This window comes from Staurois parvus, unplaced genomic scaffold (genome assembly GCF_062004578.1).
Source record: "Staurois parvus isolate SC_StPar_1 unplaced genomic scaffold, SC_StPar_1.0 ptg001079l, whole genome shotgun sequence".
Classification (NCBI taxonomy): Eukaryota; Metazoa; Chordata; class Amphibia; order Anura; family Ranidae; genus Staurois; species Staurois parvus.
This window is the reverse complement of record NW_028318875.1, coordinates 359,795-381,612: the sequence shown is the minus strand read 5'-3', so window position 1 is coordinate 381,612 and position 21,818 is coordinate 359,795. Positions and strand designations below refer to the sequence as shown.

The following is a 21,818-nucleotide window of genomic DNA, read 5'->3' as shown; positions in this document are numbered from 1 at the left end:
CTGGGCTCCTCCTTCTGTTGTTCTGGGCTCCTCCCCACCCCCTCTCCAGAACAAATCATCCCTCTCCCCCCCAGCACAAATCCTGTTATTCCATCTCCCCTTCTACATCATTCCGTACACCGAGTGTGGCTGAAAGGTGGTGCTTCTTCCTGGGCTCCTTCTGTTGTCCTGGGCTCATCCCAACCCCCCCCTCTCCAGAACAAATCATTCCCCCCCACACACAATTCCTCTTATTCCATCTCCTCTTCCACATCACTCCCTACACTTTGTGTGGTTCAATACCAGAGGTAATCCTTCCTGAGCTCATGAGTCCTTCTTCCTGGGCTTCCCTGGTGTCCTGAGACAACTCAGAGCTGAAGTGGAGCCTGGAGAAACCTTCCCTGAACTCTGACCATGTATCATGGTGACAAGCAGCCAACAGGGAGAGATGCCATAGAGTGGGTGACCGTGGTGTCATGAGACACCTCAGAGCTGAAGTGGAGCCTGGAGAAACCTTCCCTGGACTCTGACCATGTATCATGGCGACAGGCAACCAACGGGGAGAGATGCCATAGAATGGGTGACCGTGGTGTCATGAGACCGTGGTGTCCATTCTTCTCATTCGTTACATCGAAGATTTCACACATCGAATCAACACCATAAAACCATTTGATATTGTTTTATTATTCAGAAATGAATGAAAGGCATTCACATAAGTGATGAAAAAAAAAAAAGATCAAAATGAAATCTGGGCTCCTCCCACCCCCCTGAACAAATCACCCCCCCCCAAATCCTCTTGTTCCGTCTCCCCTTCCACATCACTCCCTACACTTCGTGTGGCTTGGCTGGGGCCCTGGGAGACACAAGGTGGCCGGGACCTGGATTTTGTCTCCGGGATCTTGCAGGGGGGGGGGGGGGGAATTCAGCATGTAAGACAGGCCCCCTAGAGCTAAGCACAGGATCGAAATTGTGACCCCCGCGACCCCTGATGCTTGGGAAGAATTCATAAAGCTCTAATGCATGTGGAAGGCATACCCGAACAGCGACTGCATCTGATCGGATGATACATCTCATAGGGTGCACTCACTGACCAGAGGCATAGCTTGAAGCTTGTGGGCCCCGATGCAACAGTTAACCTGGGGCCACCCGCCACTTACATTGCATGCCAATATAGTCCCATTACGCATTGGCACCATCCAGGTAATGACATGCCTCTCCCCCATTTTTAAATCCTTTTTCTGTAAGTGTTGGCAGGCCAGGTGCTGTAGGGGGCAGTGTGTCTGTTACATGAGTGGACATCCCAAGCTGTCCCGGGTCTCAGCTGGCGCTCTCCTCCCGGCACCAGAGAAGCAGCTTCCCCCCCCATTGTCAGCCCACTGCGACCACACTTCCTTGTCCAAGGCTGCTCACCATCCTCCACTCCGTTCAAGAAACTCAGGGACACATGGCTTCTCCCCAGCCAATGAGAGCGGGGAGTGGGTGTGGGCTGAGGGTCTGGGAAGAAGCTTGGCTGGGGTCCTGGGAGACACAAGGTGGACGGGACCTGGATTCTGTCTCCGGGATTTTGCGGGGGGGGGGGGGAATTCAGCATGTAAGACGGGCCCCCTGGAGATAAACACGGAGTTGAAATTGCGACCCCTGATGCTAAGCCCTTCAATTTTTAAACCAGGTGGTGACTACAGGGCCACCCCTGGTTCTAATTTCAGCCAATTCAGCAGAAGTCAGATATAAATCAGCTTAAAAGTGGTAGCCAGCTAAACGGATAGAAAATGTTTCGCTGATGAACCATTCCTAGCTGGTGGAGTATTTAATTTAGTACATTTTTCGACAAGTTCTGGATATTCCTCTTTGTTAGAACCACACCCATTTTGAATGAATGCCCCGCCCCTAATTAAAGTATAGTCTGTACCTACAATGGCTTGCTGGATGCGCAGCATAAAAGGTGTCCCTGGAATTTGTTTCTAATAGTTGGCCACTATGTGACTAGTCCTTTGACGTATATAAATGATGGGGCACTATTCCCCCCCCCACTAACACCAATGAATGGGCACTATTCCCCCCCACTGACACCAATGAAGGGGCACTATTCCTCCCACTAACACCAATGAATGGGCACTATTCCCCCCCACTGACACCAATGAAGGGGCACTATTCCTTCCACTGATACCAATGATGGGGCACTATTCCCCCCACTGACACCAATGATGGGGCACTATTCCCCCCCCACTGACACCAAGGATGGGGCACTATTCCTTCTACTGACACCAATGAAGGGGCACTATTCCTTCCACTGACACCAATGATGGGGCACTATTCCTCCCACTGACACCAATGATGGGACACTATTCCTCTCACTGACACCAATGATGGGGCACTATTCCTCCCACTGACACCAACGATGGGGCACTATTCCTCCCACTGACACCAACGATGGGGCACTATTCCTCCCACTGACACCAACGATGGGGCACTATTCCTCCCCCCCTCTGACACCAACGATGGGGCACTATTCCTCCCACTGACACCAACGATGGGGCACTATTCCTCCCCCCCTGACACCAACGATGGGGCACTGTTCCTCCCGCTGACACCAACAAATGGGGCACTGTTCCTCCCACTGACACCAACGAATGGGGCGCTGTTCCTCCCACTGACACCAATGTAGGGGCGCTGTTCCTCCCACTGACACCAATGAAGGGGCGCTGTTCCTCCCACTGACACCAATGAAGGGGCACTGTTCTTCCCACTGACACCAATGAAGGGGCACTGTTCCTCCCACTGACACCAATGAAGGGGCACTGTTCCTCCCACTGACACCAATGATGGGGCACTGTTCCTTCTACTGACACCAATGATGGGACACTGTTCCTCCCACTGACACCAATGAAAGGGCACTGGTTCTCCCACTGACACCAATGATGGGACACTATTCCCCCCCACTGACACCAATGAAGGGGCACTGTTCCCCCTAATGACACCAATGATGGGGCACTATTCCCCCACTGACACCAATGATGGGGCACTATTCCTCCCATTGACACCAATGATGGGGCATTATTCATCCCACTGATACCAATGAAGGGACACTATTCCTCCCACTGACACCAATGAAGGGGCACTTTTCCTCCCACTGACAACAATGAAGGGGCAATGTTCCCCCCACTGACACCAGTGAAGGAGCAATGTTCACCCCACTGACACCAATGAAGGGGCACTGTTCCTCCCACTGACATCAATGAAGGGGCACTGTTCCTCCCACTGACACCAATGATGGGACACTATTCCTCCCACTGACACCAATGATGGGGCACTATTCCTCCCACTGATACCAATGACGGGGCACTGTTCCTCCCACTGACATCAAGGATGGGGCACTATTCCTCCCGTTAATACCAATAATGGGGCATTGTTTACTCCCACTCACTTCTTCTCCCACTGGTCACAGTCCAGCCCCCCTAAAGTCTGAAGGACAATAAACTGGCCCTTCGTTTATAAATTTGAGACCCGAGGACTAAACGGTTCCCCCGATAAAAGCCATCGTACATTTGTCAAGAGTCATCAGGCGTCTTCTCTCCAATGAGATTCATGTGATCTGTAAAACATTCACCACCGTCTGAAAGTTGTTAGGATGCTCTGAGCTGTGCCTTGTCATGTGTCCAAGAAGTGAGTGTTTTGCGGTGAAACATTTCCCGCACTCTGTGCATAAATAAGGACGTTCTCCTGAATGAGTTCTCTGGTGTTTAACAAGGTGTCCCTTCTGAGCGAAAGATTTCCCGCACTCCGAACATGAAAAAGGACGCTCACCCGAGTGACTTTTCTGGTGTTTTACAAGGTCTCCTTTCCGAGTGAAACATTTTCCGCACGCTGAACATGAATAGGGGCGCTCGCCTGAGTGAATTTTTTGGTGGATAACAAGGGTTTCTTTGGCGGTGAAACATTTCCCGCACTCTGAACAGGAAAAAGGACGCTCACCCGTGTGAATTCTCTGGTGTCTAACAAGGCCTCCTTTTTTGTTGAAACATTTCCCGCACATTGAACATGAATAAGGACGCTCACCTGTGTGAATTCTCTGGTGAGCAACAAGTTCTCCTTTATGAGCGAAAGATTTCCCGCACGCTGAACATGAATAAGGACGCTCGCCTGAGTGAATTCTCTGGTGAATAACGAGGATTCCTTTTTCGGCAAAACATTTCCCACACTCTGAACATGAATAGGGACGCTCACCAGTGTGACGTCTTTCGTGTCTACGAAGGTTTCCTTGGTCAGAAAAACATTTCCCGCACTCGAAACAGGAATAGGGACGCTCACCCGTATGAACTCTTTGGTGTCTAAGAAGGTATCCTTGGTCAGAAAAACATTTCCCACACTCTAAACAGGAATAGGGACGCTCACCTGTATGAGTTCTCTGGTGGTTACGAAGTGATGCTTTACTAAGAAAACATTTCCCACACTCTATACAGGAAAGGGGACGTTCGCCTGTATGAATTCTCTGGTGTTTATGAAGGCTTCCTTTTTCAGAAAAACATTTTCCGCACTCTGAACAGCAAAAGGGACGCTCACCAGTGTGAATTCTCTGGTGTACAACAAGGTTTTCTTTATTGGAAAATGACTTTCCACACTCTGAACATGAAGGACGCTCATTCTTGTGAGATTTCTGGTGGTTAAGAAGTGATTTTTTCTTGGTGAATGTTTTCCCGCACACCAAACAGGACAATGAGCTCCCTCCTGTGTGAGCTCCCTCATGGCTTGAAGAGGATTTCTGGGGATTGGATGGATCTTTTGATCTGTGAGCACTGTGAGAATTTAGATGGACATCTGAAGCCATAGTATGGGATTTATCAAAAGGTTCCTCAAGACTAGAAGGATCCATAGATCTTGGGTGGGCATCTGAAGTCATAGTATGGGATCTATCAGAAGATTCTTCAGGATTAGAAGGATCCATTGATGTTAGGTGGACATCTGAAGAAATAGTATGGGATTTATCAGAAGATTCCTCAGGATTAGAAAGTTCCAATGATTTTAGGTGGACATGTGAAGTCATAGTATGGGATTTATCAGATGATTCCTCAGGATTAGAAGGTTCCATTGATCTTAGGTGGACATCTGAAGTCATATTATGGGATTTATCAGAGGATTCCTCAGGATTAGAAGGATCCATTGATCTTAGATGGACATCTGAAGTCATAATATGGGATCTATCAGAAGATCCCTCATGATTAGAAGGATCCATTGTTCTTAGATGGACATCTGAAGTCATAGTATTGGATTTAGCAGAAGATTCCTTAGATTTGAGGGATCCATTGATGTTGCCAACCAGTAAAATGTTACTTCTGGAGAATATGTCAGTATCACCTGCAGGACAATCTGGAGATGTAATCAGATGCCTCTCCGACATATTTAAATTCCAATACTGTCCACCTGCTGAAACACAATGTTTGATATATGTTAGGTTTGTTTTCGTGCGCCTTGTATTTTCACGTAGATCATTCAGCACGTTCCCAGAGCTCTGGCCATGAAATGGGAACAATCTCACCAGCAAACAACGAATATAAACCGGACCAGATGAGATACCCAAACCATACTAGGGACCGATCGTGGTGCACTGAGGACATGAAGAATAGTGATGGACCTCCCTCCACCTCACTTCCTGACAAAATACTGGAGAAGGAAGCTTTGCAGTTCATCTGATGTACAGCATTGGGGGAAGGGGGTGGTCTCAAGATCGACTTCTGACACCACCAAAAGGCTGTACATAGTATTTAGCGTGTAACATGTTCCATAAATCCTGGTTTGGGTTACACCTACGACACAGAAGACCTTGTGGTCACGGCAATTGTAGTGATGGAAGTTCCTTACAGTATATGTTGATTTCCTAAGAATATCTCATATAAGAATTCAAGAGTATTATGGGGGGGCACTATTCCTCTCATTGACACCAATGATGGGACACTATTCCTCCCACTGACACCAATGATGGGACACTATTCCTCCCACTGACACCAATGATGGGGCACTATTCAACCCAGTGACCCCAATGATGGGGCACCATTCCTCCCATTGACCCCAATGATGGGGCACCATTCCTCCCATTGACCCCAATGATGGGACACCATTCCTCCCACTGATCCCAACAATGCGGCCCTATTCATCGCACTGATACCAAGGATGGGGCACTATTCCTCCCACTGATACCAAGGATGGGGCACTGTTCCTCCCAATGACACCAATGAGGGGACACTATTCCTCCCACTGACACCAATGATGGGGCACCATTCCTCCCATTGACCCCAATGATGGGACACCATTCCTCCCACTGACCCCAACAATGCGGCCCTATTCATCGCACTGATACCAACGATGGGGCACTATTCCTCCCACTGACACCAATGATGGGGCACTGTTCCTCCCAATGACACCAATGAGGGGACACTATTCCTCCCACTGACACCAATGATGGGGCACCATTCCTCCCACTGACACCAATGATGGGGCACCATTCCTCCTACTAATACCAATGATGGGGCACTGTTCCTCCCACTGACACTAATGAGGGGACACTATTCCTCCCACTGACACCAATGATGGGGCACTATTCCTCCCACTGATACCAATGATGGGGCACTATTCATCACTGTTATTTATTACATATCTTGGGTTTAGTTTACTATTCCGGGATGATGTTTTTGGACCTCTCAGCTCCTGAAGAGGTAGGCCGTGTAGAGTAAATCAAGAGCAAGCCATACAGACTCAACCATCTTCTTACACTCAGAATAATGGATGTACAGGATGGTAATATTCTCACAGAGGTATGGAAGATAGCTGTGATCAATCGCAGTGATCACTGTCACAGTGGTAAACAAGGCTGCCATTCATGACGCCACTGTGTACTACTCTGTGATTGGTCTGGTACCATGTGATTGCTGTGACCAATCACAGCAACACAATCAGAAACAAAGGCTTTGTGAATGAAAGTCTTAACAGTTTTCGTTGTTTTTATCATTTAACCTCTTGGACCCCACACAAGCAACCCTATTTACTTGACTAGGTGGACTGTCAACGTTCCTGTGGGACAACGGTCCCCTTGTTGACAATTGCATGCCTGGAACCACAGGAACTCTTTTGTCCTTCCTTTCCTCAGCCTCCTGTATTTCCAGGTTTGTGAACATAGCATTCCTGGAGGCTGGGCTTGCTTGGCTTGTAGGAACCCAGACTGCTATAGGTGACGCTACATTCCCTGACCGCTCGTATCGAGGCCACCAGTACAATACATTGGTTTTTATACAATTGGCTGATACAATGTCTGGTACATAATCGATCCAGACATGGAAAAGTCTCGTACATGTGGAATCCCTGTACTCAGTAGTAGAAGAATGTGCTTTGGGGTGAATTCTAAATATGTCTAGGACATAAATGGCTCTATATTTAGGACGTATCCGGTCTATAAACCAGAGGCTCTGGATGGACGGTAGTATAAATGGTTCTATATTTAGGACGTATCCGGTCTATAAACCAGAGGCTCTGGATGGACGGTTGGAAAAATGGTTCTATATTTAGGACGTATCATGTCTATAAACCAGAGGATCTGGATGGACGGTTGGATAAATGGTTCTATATTTAGGACGTATCCGGTCTATAAACCAGAGGCTCTGGATGGACGGTTGAATAAATGGTTCTATATTTAGGACGTATCCGGTCTATAAACCAGAGGCTCTGGATGGACGGTTGGATAAATGGTTCTATATTTAAGACGTATCCGGTCTATAAACCTGAGGCTCTGGATGGACGGTTGGATAAATGGTTCTATATTTAGGACATATCCGGTCTATAAACCAGAGGCACTGGATGGACGGTTGGATAAATGGTTCTATATTTAGGACGTATCATGTCTATAAACCAGAGGATCTGGATGGACGGTTGGATAAATGGTTCTATATTTAGGATGTATCCGGTCTATAAACCAGAGGCTCTGGATGGACGGTTGAATAAATGGCTCTATATTTAGGACATATCCGGTCTATAAACCAGAGGCTCTGGATGGATGGTTGAATAAATGGTTCTATATTTAGGACGTATCCGGTCTATAAACCAGAGGCTCTGGATGGACGGTTGGATAAATGGTTCTATATTTAGGACGTATCCGGTCTATAAACCTGAGGCTCTGGGTAGACGGTTGGATAAATGGTTCTATATTTAGGACGTATCATGTCTATAAACCAGAGGCTCTGGATGGACGGTTGGATAAATGGTTCTATATTTAGGATGTATCCAGTCTATAAACCAGAGGCTCTGGATGGACAGTTGAATAAATGGCTCTATATTTAGGACATATCCGGTCTATAAACCAGAGGCTCTGGACGGTTGGATAAATGGTTCCATATTTAGGACGTATCCGGTCTATAAACCAGAGGATCTGGATGGACGGTTGGATAAATGGTTCCATATTTAGGACGTATCCGGTCTATAAACCAGAGGATCTGGATGGACGGTTGGATAAATGGTTCTATATTTAGGACGTATCCGGTCTGTACACAGAGGCTCTGGATGGACGGTTGGATAAATGGTTCTATATTTAGGACGTATCCGGTCTATAAACCAGAGGCTCTGGATGGACGGTTGGATAAATGGTTCTATATTTAGGATGTATCCGGTCTATAAACCAGAGGCTCCGGATGGACGGTTGGATAAATGGTTCTATATTTAGGACGTATCCGGTCTATAAACCAGAGGCTCCGGATGGACGGTTGGATAAATGGTTCTATATTTAGTACATATCCGGTCTATAAACCAGAGGCTCTGTATGGACGATTGGATAAATGGTTCTATATTTAGGACGTATCCGGTCTATAAACCAGAGGCTCTGGATGGACGGTTGGATAAATGGTTCTATATTTAGGATGTATCCGGTCTATAAACCAGAGGCTCCGGATGGACGGTTGGATAAATGGTTCTATATTTAGGACATATCCGGTCTATAAACCAGAGGCTCTGGATGGACGATTGGATAAATGGTTCTATATTTAGGACGTATCCGGTCTATAAACCGGAAGCTCTGGATGGACGGTTGGATAAATGGTTCTATATTTAGGATGTATCCGGACTATAAACCATATGAGACATCACAGTGACAATGGAGGAAGAGGACGGGCATGACGGGGGGAGGGGGTTACTGAGTGTAAATAGAAAATAATATCTTATTACCTCCTCGGTGTCCTCCAGTGATATTCTCTCTCTCTCCCTCCCTCCAGTCTTTCCCTTTTATATAACGCCTTGTCTTTGTCTTACATCACTTCCTGTTCCTACATGACATCACTTCCTGTCTGAGAGGGTTCCACAAGCAGTAAATGACATCGTCATCTTGTGGTGATTGTAATAACTGCATGCTACATTACGTGATGATATTCCGCCCTCTGTACTGTAGCGTGTTCTCCGGTTACATTTCATACATGATGACGCACATTGCAATTCACCTAAAACTGAATCAATAATAAATCTGAATACTTTTACGCCCTCTGCAGGCTCTTGATGTGTTCTGGCTGTAGCGGAATTTTTTTTAACTTTTCACACACAAGTTAAAAATCTCCATTTTTGGCTAGAAATATATTGAATCCCCCCAGAATAATACATGTTTTACAGGCTCTGTAAAAAAAAATGGCAGTTGAAAATGGTTATGTTGCAAGTTATTTGAGCAACTGCTAATTAAATCTTTATGTTAAAGAAAAAAATACACTAAAAGGAATTTTAGCGCACACAAACATAACATAAATCTTGATTTTTTGTAAAAAAAAAATAAAAGATGAGGCTGTGTCAAGTATAGAGGTATCCAACGATTCAGGCCCCAAAAACTGCGCACCTGTGAAATGGTAAAAAATATCCAACATTGTCAATGTTTTTTTGTAGGTCATCAATTTAGAGTTTAGAACCATCAAACTTTATGTATTCTTCAAGCAGGAACATTAATACATTGTGCGGTCCTCGTAGATAGGTCTCAGTGACGGGATATGTTATACAGTCTAAGCTCTGTGAAAAAAAGATCGACTTTCTAATATCTCTCTGTCCAGGTGCTATCCTAAAAGGATTACCCAATAATGCCTTGTAATAGGTGGATCACAATTGATGATTTCATCATAAAGTGCAGAGGGCACAGCAGCCATAATTGAAAGGGCAGAACCAACTCATTGCCTCACAGGCCAGGAGATACTTAGTAAGTGAACAGGCAAGGCGATTATCACATTACTACATTAAAACGAAAAATAATACCTTGCGGTTTTTGAAGTTCTTGATCCAGAACTCCATGGAACTTTCATATGGTGTCCAGTATCTTCTGTTCATTTGTTGGGAACATGACGTTATATTGAGGAATGGAGATGGACCTTTCATATGGTGTCCAGTATCTCCTCCTCATTTGTTGGGAACATGACGTTATATTGAGGAATGGAGATGGACCTTTCATATGGTGTCCAGTATCTCCTCCTCATTTGTTGGGAACATGACGTTATATTGAGGAATGGAGATGGACCTTTCATATGGTGTCCAGTATCTCCTCCTCATTTGTTGGGAACATGACGTTATATTGAGGAATGGAGATGGACCTTTCATATGGTGTACAGTATCTTCTTCCCATTGGTTGGGAACATAACATTATATTGAGGAATGGAGATGGACCTTCCATATGGTGTCCAGTATCTCCTCCTCATTTGTTAGGAACGTGTCGTTATATTGAGGAATGGAGATGGACATTTCATATGGTGTCCAGTATCTCCTCCTCATTTGTTGGGAACATGACGTTATATTGAGGAATGGAGATGGACCTTTCATATGGTGTCCAGTATCTCCTCATTTGTTGGGAACATGACGTTATATTGAGGAATGGAGATGGACCTTTCATATGGTGTCCAGTATCTCCTCCTCATTTGTTGGGAACATGACGTTATATTGAGGAATGGAGATGGACCTTTCATATGGTGTACAGTATCTTCTTCCCATTGGTTGGGAACATGACATTATATTGAGGAATGGAGATGGACCTTCCATATGGTGTCCAGTATCTCCTCCTCATTTGTTAGGAACGTAACGTTATATTGAGGAATGGAGATGGACCTTTCATATGGTGTCCAGTATCTCCTCCTCACTTGTTGGGAACATGACGTTATATTGAGGAATGGAGATGGACCTTCTCCTGGGTGCTCAATCGCAGCCCCCTTTAGCTGCAGAGGCAGCACCTGGGGGTGTACATATGCTGCGGCCGTGATGCTTTTCTTCACAGCCGTGGCATGAATTATACCCCTTACCGATCATGACCCATTCAAGTGAATGGTGCTGCTCACAACTGCATACAATGCACATGGTTGCGACACGCTAATGTGTGGTTGAAGGGGTCAAAGCAGGCAGTGAGGAGGCGATACAGCACCTCCTTAGCACCTGTCAAATATTGTCTGAGAAACTATCCAAAGGCTGTTCGCTCTTCAGAGACCAAAGTTTGAGCAAACCCTAAATTATTAATTTTTTTAATCTTTTTTTTTAGTATCTTATTTTTTTTAGCAGCCCTGATTTCACACTTGAGACAGATTCCCCAGTCCTTCTCTTTGCAGCTTCAGCTGCACTGGACAGTGAACGAATGGGAAGTGCTCTTTGCCGAGCAGCTTCCTGTTCATTTACATACTGATACATAGTAAACACAGTTGGGAGGCAGGATGGAGCCCTATGGAGGCTGGTTCTGTCTCCTGCTGAAGATGAGGAACCAGATGGAGTCCTTTGGAGGCTGGTTTCCTCTCCTGCAGAAGATCTGGAACTGGATGGAGTCCTATGGAGGCTGTTGCCCACTCCTGGAGAAGATCAAGAACCAGGTGAAGCCCTTTAGAGGCTGGATCCCTCTCCTGCAGAAGATTAGGAACTGGATGGAGTCCTATGGAGACTGTTTTCCTTTCCTGCAGAAGATCTGGAACCAGATGGAGCCCTATGGAGGCTAGTTCCCTCTCTTGCAGAAGATAGGAACCAGATGGAGACCTATAGAGGCTGGTCCTGTCTCCTGCGGAAAGGAGTTCTATGGAGGCTGGTCACATCTTGCTGAAGATTAGGAACTGAATGGAGTCCTATGGAGGCTGGTTCCCTCTACTGCACTAGACCAGGAACCGGATAGAGTCCTGTGGAGGCTGGTTTCCTCTCCTGTGGAAGACCAGGAACCATTTGGATTCCTATGGAGGCTAGTTCCCTCTCCTGCAGAAGATCATGAACTGGATGGAGTCCTATGGAAGCTGGCTGACTCTCCTGCATAAGATTAGGAACTGGATGGAGTCCTATGGAGGCTTGTTGACTCTCCAGCAGAAGATCAGGAACCGGATGGAGTCCTTTAAAGGCTAGTTCCCTCTCCTGCTGAAGATCAGGAGCCCAATGGAGTCCTATGAAGGCTGGTTCCGTCTTCTGCAGCAAATCAGGAACTGGATGGAGTCTACTTCCCTCTCCTGCAGAAGATCAGGAACCAGATGGATTCCTATGGAGGCTGGTTCCCTTTTCTGCAGAAGATCAGGAAGCGGATGGAGTCCTATGGAGGCTGGTTCTGTCTTCTGCAGCAGATCAGGAACCAGATGGAGTCGTATGGAAGGCTGGTTGACTGTCCTGCAGAAGATCAGGAGCCCGATGGAGTCTGGTTCCGTCCTCTGCAGCAAATCCGGAACCGGATGGTGTCTACTTCCCTCTCCTGCAGAAGATAGGGAACCAGAAGGATTCCTATGGAGGCTGGTTCCCTCTCCTGCAGAAGATCAGGAAGTGGATGGAGTCCTGTTGAGGCTGGTTGACTCTGCTGGAGGAAAAAATGAAGCTGTTGCTACTAGAGATACTTGCTAACGAATCTTATCACAGGAGTGTCGGTCCTGACTTGAAGGCTCCTTTCTCTCTGATGTGATATATGGTGTACTTCTATCCTGAGCGTCTACACCCCTGACCCTATCTTCGACTGTGAGCAAATCAATCCTTTTTGTGGTTTCCCCTTAAAAGCGACTGGCGCCCATCGTTCTACATGTCCCACTATGCCTAAGAGACGTACCAAAGAGATGAAAAGTCAGCCCACCCGTCTCTGGGGTCACCGCTATTCCTCTGGGGTTCATGGGGGTGCTACATTACTGTTACGGATCCGCCAGGTGGTACCTCTGGCAGCCCACTAGGCGGAATCACACGGAGCGTGGAGTCTAAGTCCCGGTCTGCGTTTTCACCAGGGCCCCTGATGGTGGGGATGGACTTGGAGCAGGACCAGGTCACGACCTCCGAGCAATACCACCAGTGGCAGAGGGAGCCTCCGGGGATTAGAGTAAGACAGGATAGAGCCAGATGTGAGGAGGCCGGCAGGACCAGGCAGGATAAACCGGCGGTGGTCACCGTGGGAAATGGCGAGGTACAGAGACGGCAGGCAGAGAGTGGTCAGGTCATACGCAGGGTCAGTTACCGGAGTCAGTCCGCAGAATGGTCAAACAAGCCGGGGGTCGGGATAGGAGAAGGCAGCGTAGTCAGGGGCAATCCAGGTCAAACACAGAAGAAGGCAGCATAGTCAGGTAATCCGGGTCAGGGCTGGAGCAGGCAGAAGGTCAAACAATCCGGGTCTTTAATCACAGGGTACAGGAACTACAGGTAACAGAGCAGACCTTGCGGCAATTTGTGACAGTGCAGGGCATCTTTAAATATCGCGCCCTGCACTGTCATTGGCCGCCCAGGACGCGCCCCCGGGCTGGCATTGGCCGCCCGAGGCGCGCCCGCGGCTCCTACTGCGCATGCGCGGCCTCCTGTCAGCCGCGGCCCGCCGGGACCTGGTGCCTGTGTCCCGGCGTGAGCCGCCGCTAGTGCGCATGCGCTGGGGAAGGAGCCGCGGCGGTCCGACAATTACATTGATAATTCCACACACAGATTATACCTCACACCAAATCCACACAAAACAAAAAAAAAATACCAACAATTTGAGAAAGTTTTAATATTTATAAATATGAAATGATAAAGAATGATAAAAACCTCAATATTGAAGTAGAACATATGAGGCTCGATTCACAAAGCTTTCATACAAGTAGAAGGGTCCGCATTTTGGTCACGTGACTGTCCTTTTCTTTAGACTTATTTTCTGGATATATTGACATTATTTTTGACATTATTACTAAAGTAACAATTAAAGGGGAACTAGACCCATCAATTTGGGGCCCCATCCACACTTGACGATTTGGAGTCACGGGGTCAATTCTTTGTAGTCCTCTACATTTACATTGTGATGAAAAAATCAAGTCACATGTCCGTACATTTGACTCAGACCAAAGGTTTGAGCAAACCATAAATTAATAATTTTTTAATTATTTTAATTTTGTTTGTTTTTTAGTTTTAGTAGCCCTGATATCACACTTTTGAGACAGATTCCTCAGTCCTTCTCTTTGCAGCCTCAGCTTCACTGGACAGTGAACGAATGGGAAGTGCTCCATGCTGAGCAGCTTCCTGTTCATTTACATACTGAAACATGCAGCCCTATAGAGGCTGGTGCCCTCTCCTGCAGAAGATCTGGAACTGGATGGAGTCCTATAGAGGCTGGTGCCCTCTCCTGCAGAAGATCAGGAACCAGATGGAGTCCTATAGAGGCTGGTGCCCTCTCCTGCAGAAGATCATGAACTGGATGGAGTCCTATAGAGGTTGCTACCCTCTCCTGCAGAAGATCTGGAACCAGATGGAGCCCTATAGAGGCTGGTGCCCTCACCTGCAGAAGATCTGGAACCGAATGGAGTCCTATGGAGGCTGGTGCCCTCTCCTGCAGAAGATCAGGAACAGGATGGAGTCCTATAGAGGCTGGTGCACTTTCCTGCAGTAGATCAGGAACAGGATGGAGTCCTATAGAGGCTGGTGCCCTCTCCTGCAGACGATCAGGAACCTAATGGAGCCCTATAGGGGCTGGTGCTCTCTCCTGCAGAAGATCTTGAACCGGATGGAGTCCTATAGAGGCTGGTGCCCTCTCCTGCAGAAGATCTGGAACTAGATGAAATTCTATAGAGGCTGGTTCCCTCTCCTGCAGAAGATCAGGAACCAGGTGAAGTCCTATAGAGGCTGGTGCCCTTTACTGCAGAAGATCAAGAACCAGGTGGAGCCCTTTAAAGGCTGGTGATTCCGATAATTTTGGTTCAGATATTTTTTTAATTGCACTTTCCAGGTTAATTTTCCACGTCTAGAACTTAATTCCCGTGAATTTTATCATGAAGCTCCCAAATTTGCTGTAATTGTACCACTTGGGCCATTTCCATCCCTTTCTTTCTTGAAAATCTGAGGCTCATGGGGCTACATGTTCCCTGGTAGGACTATATACTTGGAGACTTGTGTCCGCCTAACAGCGTAGCTGATTATGAGGGGCAACCACTCTGCATGCTCTATTTTATGGTATGCCAAATAGAAAAGAGAAGAATGGTGGACACTGCAAAATGGTTGGAAGGAGGAACTGTTGTAGTTATCTCGAACCTCCAAGAAGCAGAAGCAGCCAACAGAATCCATAAAGATTTGCCAGGATGGACCCCATTATAACCTCATTTTTTATCCTCCAGGTATTCGATGGACTAAACAGTCCCGCCCCTCGCCGATAAAAGCCATCGTACATCGGTCAAGAGTCAGCAGGCGACTTCTCTCCGATTAGACTCATGTGATCTGTAAAACATTTACCACCGTCTGAAAGTTGTTAGGATGCTCTGAGCTGTGCCTTGCCATGTGTGCAAGAAGAGAGTACTTCTGAGTGAAACATTTCCCGCACTCTGTACATAAATAGGGACGCTCGCCTGAGTGACTTTTCTGGTGTTTGGCAAGGTCTCCTTTCCGAGAGAAGCGTTTGCCGCACTCCGAACATGAATAGGGACGCTCGCCTGAGTGAATTTTCTGGTGAGTAAAAAGGGTTTCCCTGGCAGTGAAACACTTCCCGCACTCTGAACATGAAAAAGGGCGCTCACCTGTATGAATTCTGTGGTGTCTAACAAGGCTCCCTTTTTTGTTGAAACATTTTCCGCACACTGAACATGAATGAGGACGCTCGTCTGAGTGAATTCTCTGGTGAGTAGCAAGTTGTCCTTTATGAACAAAAGATTTCCCGCACTCTGAACATGAATATGGACGCTCGTCTGAGTGAATTCTCTGGTGTAGAAGAAGGGATTCTTTTTTGGAAAAAGTTTTTCCACACTCTGAGCATGAATAGGGACTCTCACCAGTGTGAGTTCTTTCGTGTCTACGAAGGTTTCCTTGGTCAGAAAAACATTTTCCGCACTCAAAACAGGAAAAAGGACGCTCGCCAGTGTGAATTCTCTGGTGTCTAACAAGGTATCCTTGGTCAGGAAAACATTTTCCACACTCTAAACAGGAATAGGGTCGCTCACCCGTATGAGTTCTCTGGTGGATACGAAGGTTTCCTTTGCTAGAAAGAGATTTCCCGCACTCTGAACAGAAAAACTGACGCACACCCGTATGAATTCTCAGATGTTTTTGAAGGCTTCCTTTTTCAGAAAAACATTTTCCGCACTCTGAACAGGAAAAGGGACGCTCACCGGTGTGAATTCTCTGGTGTACAACAAGGTTTTCTTTATTAGAAAAACTTTTTCCACACTCTGGACATGAAGGACGGTCAATCTTGTGAGAATTTTGGTGGTTAAGAAGTGATTTTTTCTTAGTGTATGTTTTCCCGCACACCAAACATGACAATGAGCTGCCTCCTGTGTGAGATCCCTCATGGCTTGAAGAGGATTTCTGGGGATCAAATGGATCTGTTGATCTGTCAGCACTGTGAGAACCTAGATGGGCATCTGAAGCCATAGTATGGGATTTATCAGAAGATTCCTCAGGATTAGAAGGATCCATTGATCTTAGATGGACATCTGAAGTCATAGTATGGGATCTATCAGAAGACTCCTCATGATTAGAAGGATCCATTGATCTTAGATGGACATCTGAAGTCATAGTATGGGATCTATCAGAAGATTCCTCAGGATTAGAAGGATCCATTGATCTTAAATGGACATCTGAAGTCATAGTATGGGATCTATCAGAAGATTCCTCAGGATTAGAAGCATCCATTGATCTTAGATGGACAGCTGAAGTCATAGTATGGCATCTATCAGAAAGTTCCTCAGGATTAGAAGGATCCGTTGATGTTGCCAACCAGTAAAATGTAATCTTCGTAGAATATTGAGTAATGTCTTCTGCAGTATAATCTGGAGATATATTAAGACGTCTCTCCGATGTATTCAGATTCCAAAAAGTACTGTCCATCTGACGAAAAACAATTTTTAATATATGTTATGTTTGTTTTTGTACGCCTTGTATTCAGAAGTCATGTCTATCATTGAACACTTTCCCAGAGCTCTGGCATTGAATTGGGAACAATCTTAACAGCAAACAATGAATATAAACTGGATCAGATAATACACCCGAACCATACTAGGTGACAGTAGTTGTGAGTTGGGAAAATTGTCATAAAGAATAGTGATGGACCTTCCTCCACCTCATTTCCTGAAAACATGACAACATACTGAAGAACGAAGAAATACAGTTCATATGAGGTACACCGGTGGAAGAAGGATGGAGTCTATAAACCAGAGGCTCTGGATGGACGGTTGGATAAATGGTTCTATATTTAGGACGTATCCGGTCTATAAACCAGAGGCTCTGGATGGACGGTTGGGTAAATGGTTCTATATTTAGGACGTATCCGGTCTATAAACCAGAGGCTCTGGATGGACGGTTGGATAAATGGCTCTATATTTAGGACGTATCCGGTCTATAAACCAGAGGCTCTGGATGGACGGTTGGGTAAATGGTTCTATATTTAGGACGTATCCGGTCTATAAACCAGAGGCTCTGGATGGACGGTTGGGTAAATGGTTCTATATTTAGGACGTATCCGGTCTTTAAACCAGAGGCTCTGGATGGACAGTTGGATTAATGGCTCTATATTTAGGACGTATCCGGTCTATAAACCAGAGGCTCTGGATGGACTGTTGGATAATTGACTCTATATTTAGGACGTATCCAGTTTATAAACCATAAAAGACATCACGATGACGATATAGGAAGAGGACAGACATGATGGGGGGTTACTGGGTATAAATATAAAATAAGATCTCATTACCTCCTCAGTGTCATCCAGGGATGTCTTCTCTCTCCCAGAACTTCCTGTCTTTCCCTTATAGAACGCCTTTTCTTTTTCTTACATCACTTCCTGTTCCTACATGACATCACTTCCTATCCAAGCATTCCAAGCTCAGTAAGTGACATTGTCATCTTGTGGTGATTTTGACAACTGCATTCTACGTTACGTGTTGATATCCCGCCGTCTGCCCTGTAGCGCGTTCTCCGGTTCTATCTCATATATTATGACGCACATTATAATTCACCTAAAACTGAAACAATAATAAATAATTTGTGTCTCTATTTTTCGCCTGGAGCATTTTCAAAAATTTTCACACACACGTTAACATTTTTAGCCAGAAATATATTTAACCCCCAGAATATTATGTTTTATGAAAGCAGAGGCTCTGTAGGATAAAAATATGGCTGGATGGATCTTCTCTCATTTGACATCACAACGTTAGTTGTTGTGGTCCTGGGCTCCCATGGGAACCTGGGAGCCACAAAAGGGGGAGCACCAGAGAACTGAACAGCAGCAAGAGTCACGTAAAAGTGATTAGGTGGCCCTACAGCAACAGAGATAGATAGACATTATATATTGAGGAATGGAGATGGACCTTTCATATGGTGTCCAGTATCTCCTCCTCATTTGTTGGGAACATGACGTTATATTGAGGAACGGAGATGGACCTTTCATATGGTGTCCAGTATCTCATTTGTTGGGAACATGACGTTATATTGAGGAATGGAGATGGACCTTTCATATGGTGTCCAGTATCTCCTCCTCATTTGTTGGGAACATGATGTTATATTGAGGAACGGAGCTGGACCTTCCATATGGTGTCCAGTATCTCCTCCTCATTTGTTGGGAACATGATGGTTATATTGAGGAATAGAGATGGACCTTTCATATGGTGTCCAGCATCTCCTCCTCATTTGTCGGGAGCATGACGTTATATTGAGGAACGGAGATGAACCTTTCATATGGTGGACAGTATCTCCTCCTCATTTGTCGGGAACATGACGTTATATTGAGGAACGGAGATGGACCTTTCATATGGTGTCCAGTATCTCCTCCTCATTTGTCGGGAGCATGACGTTATATTGAGGAACGGAGATGAACCTTTCGTATGGTGTACAGTATCTCATTTGTTGGGAACATGACGTTATATTGAGGAATGGAGATGGACCTTTCGTATGGTGTACAGTATCTCCTCCTCATTTGTTGGGAACATGACGTTATATTCAGGAATGGAGATGGACCTTTCATTTGAAGGACATCTCAGGGAGAAAAGTGCACCATGGAACAAAGTCATTGTGGTTAAAGTCCGATTAGAAATGGCACAACCTGGAAAGAGTGCCAAATGAATTTCACCCACTGAACTCACTGTTCCACCCTCTCTACACATTGCTTTTCTTTTCTCCTGGAGAGAAGGGTCAGGAGTACAAAATGATAAGCGTGAAGGAGTCATGGGTGTGTAACCCACAGTGTTGGGGTCAAGAGGGGCAAAATTCCTCCTGCAAGCAAGATTCCCCTCGCTTTAACTTTTCAGCAAAAATCTCCCCTCGCAGCACGTCATTACTAGGATGGCGGGGAGGGGGGCATGTCATTAATAAGATGGTGCGGGCATGTAATGGGAGTATCTTGGCACCAGTGGAAGCAGCAGGTGGTAGTAGGGGGCCCCAGGTCAACTGTTGCATCGGGGCTCGCAAGCTTCAAGCTACGCCTCCGCAGGTGACGTTGTTAGAGCCAAGTGGCTGAATTTGTTCTGGCATCAGACTTTGGGATTCCAAGGAAATCCGAGGACGTTCCTGTGGAATCCGGGATGGTTGAGCGGTATGAGGTCACCACCTTGTGATATATGAACACTGCAGCCTACATTATATGCCATCATTTTCCCCTCTGCCCCTCAGGGGCCATCCTTCTATTCGGGTACATCGACGATTACACACACAGATTATACCTCACATCACAGCCAGACACTACACAAAAAAAAGATAAACAACTGGACAGAGTTTTTATTATTTATAAATGTGAAACTAAAGAAAGAGGAAAAAAAATGGATGATTGAATACAACCCGTGAGGCTCAATTCACAAAGCTTTAATACAAGTAGAAGGGGCGAGATTTCAGCCATGTGACAGTTCTCCATTTTTTTGGGGGGGGGACTTTTTTTATTGATACTTTATTTTTACATTATTACTAAAAGTAACCATGAAATACCTTTTTACGAGCGCGCTCACTGCTGACCGAGAAGAGCGCCGACCGGGCATGCTCAGTAACCCGCCACCTTCTTCCTTTCTTTGCAGTCCTCTACATTTGCCAATATCATTGTGATGGAAAAATCAAGTCGCACACGTCCGAACATTTTGCGTCTATTGCACCTTGCAGGTTCATTTTCTACAGAGAACCTCAAATACACATAACTCCGCCCACTTAGTGTTCATACCTGTACAGATGCAGGGAAGAGATGGGAAGAAGGAACTAGGAGTGGAATCAGGAACAAGAGGAGCAGAGAAGAAGCAGTAGGGCGCCAAGATGCAGGACAAGGAGGAAGATCAGGATCAGAATAAATGGCACACAGTCTCGGACAGCAGAGCAAACCACTGAAGGCAGGGGAGGACCTACATACCCTCCCAGTAGCCAGCAGATCCCAGTAATCAGTTTCCACCTGATGCTGGTTGCTGGGAGGGTATTTAGGTCCCTCCCCTACTAGAGTCTGAGACCAGTTAAACTGACGATGCAGAGAAGAAGTAACTAGGACTGGAATCAGGAACGAAAGGCAGTAGGGCACAGGATGCAAGGCAGGAGCAAGATCAGGGTCAGAATGCTGGGAGGGTATTTAGGTCCTCCACAACTAGTGCCTCTCGCCCCAGTGTTCCAGTGCCATTTATTGTTTTCCTGACCCCGATTTTGCTCCTACCTTGCATCCTGTGCCCTGCTGCCTCTTGTTTTTGATTCCAGTCCTAGTTCCCTCTTCTCTGCATCGCCAGTTTAACCGGTCTCAGTCTCTAGTAGGGGAGGGACCTAAATACCCTCCCAGCAGCCAGAATCAGGTGGAAACTGAATACCGGGATTTTCTGGGAGGGTATTTAGGTCCTCTTCAACTAGTGCCTCTCGCTCCAGTGTTCCAGTGCCATTTATTCTGACCCTGATCTTGCTCCTGCCTTGCATCCTGTGCCCTACTGCCTCTTGTTCCTGATTCCAGTCCTAGTTCCCTATTCTCTGCATCGCCAGTTTAACTAGTCTCAGTCTCTAGTAGGGGAGGGACCTAAATACAGACCTGTACAGATGCAGAGAAGAGATGGGAAGGGAGAACAAGAGGAGCAGAGAAGAGGCAGTAGGGCACAGAATGCATGACCAGGAGGAAGATCAGGATCAGAATAAATGGCATGCAGTCTCAGGCAGCAGAGAAAAGCACTGGAGTGAGAGGCACTAGTATGGGAGGGACCTAAATACCCTCCCAGCAGCCAGAATTAGGTGGAAATTAAATACTGGGATCTTCTGGCTGCTGGGAGGGTATTTAAGTCCTTCCCTGCTTTCCACTCCAATGTTTTGCTCTGCTGCCAGAGACTGCGTGCCATTTATTCTGATCCTGACCCTGATCTTGCTCCTGCCTTGCATCCTTTGACCTATTGCCTCTTGTTTCTGATTCCAGTCCTAGTTCCCTCTTCTCTGCATCGCCAGTTTAACCGATCTCAGTCTCTAGCAGGGGAGGGACCTAAATA

General features: G+C 46.2%; 1 protein-coding gene across 2 annotated transcripts; it reads right to left on the bottom strand.

Annotated features, from left to right (window-relative positions):
- Window positions 1-642: 642 nt before the first annotated feature.
- On the bottom strand, window positions 643-18,369 carry LOC149440481 (uncharacterized). 2 transcript variants are annotated; one of them, XM_089658560.1, is made up of 3 exons: window positions 18,092-18,369; window positions 15,685-17,232; window positions 643-4,717 (listed from the first exon to the last, which is right to left on the bottom strand). In XM_089658560.1, exons 2-3 carry the CDS (start codon window positions 17,230-17,232, stop codon window positions 3,563-3,565), a joined length of 2,703 nt encoding a protein of 900 aa, XP_089514686.1. In that variant the 5' UTR covers window positions 18,092-18,369; the 3' UTR covers window positions 643-3,562. The 2 variants fall into 2 exon arrangements, with proteins under 2 accessions (XP_089514686.1, XP_089514685.1); XM_089658559.1 differs by lacking the exons at window positions 15,685-17,232; window positions 18,092-18,369 and adding an exon at window positions 9,178-9,272 and having other exon boundaries at window positions 643-5,400.
- Between the last annotated feature and the right edge of the window lie 3,449 nt (window positions 18,370-21,818).

Bases quoted from the DNA above. Each gene is read 5' to 3' on its own strand.
- LOC149440481 (XM_089658560.1), bottom strand. From the start codon at position 17,232: ATGGACAGTACTTTTTGGAATCTGAATACATCGGAGAGACGTCTTAAT. The intron at 4,718-15,684 runs GCAAGGCACAGC...TCAAGCCATGAG, and splicing joins ACTCTCTTCTTGCACACATG to GGAGCTCACACAGGAGGGAG.